Here is a 3,556-nt window from a genome sequence, read left to right on the forward strand (position 1 = left end):
GAAGTAGACATCTGTAAAATTTCCTGCCACATGATTTTAACAAACTGAAGATGCATCGTGTTGCCGCAAAATTTGTGCCGTGTCTGCTGACAGATGAACAAAAACAAGGCCAATAAGACCTTACTGGCCTTGAGCGAAAACAGAACCGTCGCAGTTAGTCAGGAGCTGTTTGATTGTTCGAATGCAGATGACAACTTTCTGAAATATATCATAACAGGTGATGAAACGTGGGTGTACTGCTGCGATATCAAAACAAAAAGGCACCATCTCTGCGACATCCCTCCTTCCTTCTCTCTCTCTCTCTCTCTCTCTCTCTCTCTCTCTCTCTCTCTCTCATATTAATCGATGTATCACAAACGCATTAGCAGCTTGTTAAACTGATGTAAAGCTTACATTATTTCCAATATTAAGTGTATCAAGTGCGAACCAAAATGAAAAATAAAAACACTGTATGAAAAATACACATTCTTCATCGTACCCGACGTTCACCTCTGGATACTTATCGTTCATCTCTGCAGCTGGCCTTCCTCTTTGTTCTTTTCCATCACATTGCCCTGAGGCTGTTTTTATCATTCAGTTCTCATATCACTAAGTTGTACCTTTTTTACCATGAATTTTGAAACAGACGAACACATCCCCCTCCTTTCTCTTCTCCCGCTGCCTCCACATTCCCCTCCTCTCCCCTCTCGAAAGCCCCCCACGTCCCCCTCCTCTCCCTCTTCTTCCATAAACTGTGTGAACAAATGCGGTTGCTTAGTGTAAATAAATATTGTATTGCAGTATTCCTTATCATCTTTTCTTCACAAACTTATCGTATTATAATTACATAAGGTAAAAATTATACACAACTGAGCCGGGCAAAGTGACTCATAGAATATAATTAATGGTGCTTTAAATTGGATCGATGGCAACTTCAGGTGAGGTGGTGCGTCGTGCATGTGTGGAGCAGCATCAGGTGTACCAATACTTCAGATGCACTCACAGATCGACAGGTGATATTGTCTCATTTTATTTCCTATAAGATTAGTTGTCTCGGCGTGCGAAACTCTTAGAACCACTGTATATCAAGCCAGAGATGCTGACAGGTTAACTAGTACCCTGTGTGGTTGTTTGATGTTTATGGATTACGTAGCAAGTGGTGTGTGGCAGGTGGGTTAGTGACGCGTTGACACAGCACGGTTGGCACACCTGCCCTGCCCAGCACCTGCCACCTGCCCTGCTGCCACACACTTGCCACCACTTTTTTTTCCTAAGAAGCATCGCAGCAAGAAGTCATCTTTATTTTTCTGTGTGATTTGGTCTTAGCGTGATCTTCGAGGACACGAGTGGCTGTGGACGCTGGTGGCCTGGCGCTGGTGTGGGTGTCAAGGTGTGGGGGAGACAGGAGGCCAGGCTGAGGTGCTACAAGACGCGAGGTGCACTGCCCCGCCACCACGACGCCACCGGCAAGGTCAGCCATTTGGATCTTCGTCCTCCAGTTTGTGAGTGCAGGGTCTTTGATAATTTCCTCTTACTGCAACTACTTTACCGGTTTAAACTCATTGCTTTCTGAATGTGGTAATTATTTGGATGTTATATGGAGTAGGGAAAGTATTATTATCGTTCTACAGTTAATTAAGGCTTCAGTTACAGTAGTTAACGCTTACCTACCTGCTGGCTTGTGTCGTGCAGGTCACATTCTAAACCTGATGACTTAGAGATAATCAGGTGGATATTATGTTGTGTAGTCAGTGTGTGGGTAGGCTGGTGATGTGATGGCAGGCCAGGCACGCGGCTCACACACCCTCCTCTTCCCTCCATGGTATTCCTCTTCCTCCTCCTCCTTCTCCATCGGCATTATCTCTTCCTCTTTCTCTTCCAGATCCTCTACTTTTCTGTTTCTTCCTCTTTCTCCTCCACCCTCCCTCTTCCTTTCAGTTTCCTCCCTCCATCCTCCTCTTCCTCCTTCCTAGCCTTCTCCCCCTCTCCCTCCCCCTCTTCCTCCTCCTCCTCCTCCTCCTCCTCCTCCTCCTCCTCCTCCTCTTCTCCCTCGTCTTCCTCCTCCTCTTCTTTTTCTTCTTCCTCTCCATCCTCCTCTTCCTCCCTTTTTCCTCCTCCTCTTCCTCTCCATCCTCATCTTCCTCATCCCTCTTCCTCCTCTACTTCTTCCTTTTCTTCTTCCTCTACTTCTTCTTCCTGTTCTTCCTCCTCCTCTCTTCCTCGTCTTCCTTCTCCTCTTCCCTTTTTTCTCTATATTCTTCCTCTTCCTCCTCTTCCTTATATCTTTTCTTCATCTTCCCTTTCTTCCCTTCTTTTCTTCCTCTTGCTTTTCTTCCCCTTCTTCCATTTTCCTCTTCATCTTCTTCATCTTCCTCTGCCTCTTTTTCTCTTTTCCTCTTCCTCCACGTCCTCATCTCTTGTTCTTCCTCTTCCTCTTTTTCCTCTTCTCCTTTCTCTAGTTCCTCTTCTTCCCCTTCTTCTTCCCCCAGTCTCTTCCTCTTTTTCTTCCCCCTCTTCCTCTTCTTCTTTCCCCCTTCCTCTTCCCCTTCCTTCTCTTCCTCTTCTTTTTCTTCCTCTTCCTCTTCCCTTTCTTTTCCTCCTCTTCCTCTTCCCTTTCTTTTTCCTCCTCTTCCTCTTCCCTTTCTTTTTCCTTTTCCTTCTTCCTCTTCCCCATCTTCCTATTCCTCTTCCTCTTCCCCATCTTCCTCTTCCTCTTCTATTTCTTCCTATTCCTCTTCCTCTTCTTCCTCATTCCTCTTCTTCCTCTTGTTCTTCTTGCTTCTGCCTCTTTCCTCCTCCTCCTCTTCTTTCTCCTCCTCTTCCTCTTCTTCCCCCTCCTTATTCCTCTTCTTTCTTTTTTCTCCTTTCTTCTTCTTTCCTTTTCTTTCTTACTTTCTTCTTTCTTACTTTCTTCTTTCTTGCTTTCTTGCTTTCTTCTTTCTTGCTTTCTTCTTTCTTGCTTTCTTCTTTCTTGCTTTCTTCTTACTTTCTTCTTTCATGCTTTCCTACTTTCTTCTTTCTTACTTTCTTCTTTCTTACTTTCTTACTTTCTTCTTTCTTACTTTCTTACTTTCTTCTTTCTTACTTTCTTCTTTCTTACTTTCTTCTTTCTTACTTTCTTCTTTCTTACTTTCTTCATTCTTACTTTCTTCTTTCTTACTTTCTTACTTTCTTCTTTCTTACTTTCTTACTTTCTTCTTTCTTACTTTCTTACTTTCTTCTTTCTTACTTTCTTACTTTCTTCTTTCTTACTATTTTCTTTCTTACTATTTTCTTTCTTACTTTCTTCTTTCTTACTTTCTTCTTTCTTACTTTCTTCTTTCTTACTTTCTTCATTCTTACTTTCTTCATTCTTACTTTCTTCATTCTTACTTTCTTCCTTCTTTCTTTTCTTTCTTCGCCTGTCTACTTCCTCTCTTCACTCTTTTCTTTTTCTTCTTCTTTCTCCTTTCTTTTTCTTCTTTTTTCTCCTTTCTTTCTCCTTTCTCCATTCTTCGTTTTTAGTTCTGATTATTTCTCTCTTCCTTCCTCTTCTTTCTTTTCGATTCTTTCCTCCTCCTCCTCCTTCATCTCTTTT

At 42.6% G+C, this 3,556-nt stretch overlaps 1 protein-coding gene across 1 annotated transcript in view; it reads left to right on the plus strand.

Moving 5' to 3' along the window:
- Positions 1-904: 904 nt before the first annotated feature.
- The window catches only part of LOC145407142 (high affinity cGMP-specific 3',5'-cyclic phosphodiesterase 9A-like), a gene marked incomplete at its 3' end in the record, with an annotated part of 29,812 nt that continues 27,160 nt past the window's right edge, over positions 905-3,556 (plus strand). Inside the window, exons 1-2 of the mRNA XM_080278160.1 lie at positions 905-955; positions 1,306-1,450. Of these exons, the coding sequence (XP_080134286.1) occupies positions 905-955; positions 1,306-1,450 (196 nt within the window). The remainder of the gene's footprint in view (positions 956-1,305; positions 1,451-3,556) is intronic.

This window comes from Coenobita brevimanus, chromosome 72 (assembly GCF_032717465.1).
Source record: "Coenobita brevimanus isolate Jiangsu-jjx chromosome 72, ASM3271746v2, whole genome shotgun sequence".
Taxonomy (NCBI): domain Eukaryota; kingdom Metazoa; phylum Arthropoda; class Malacostraca; order Decapoda; family Coenobitidae; genus Coenobita; species Coenobita brevimanus.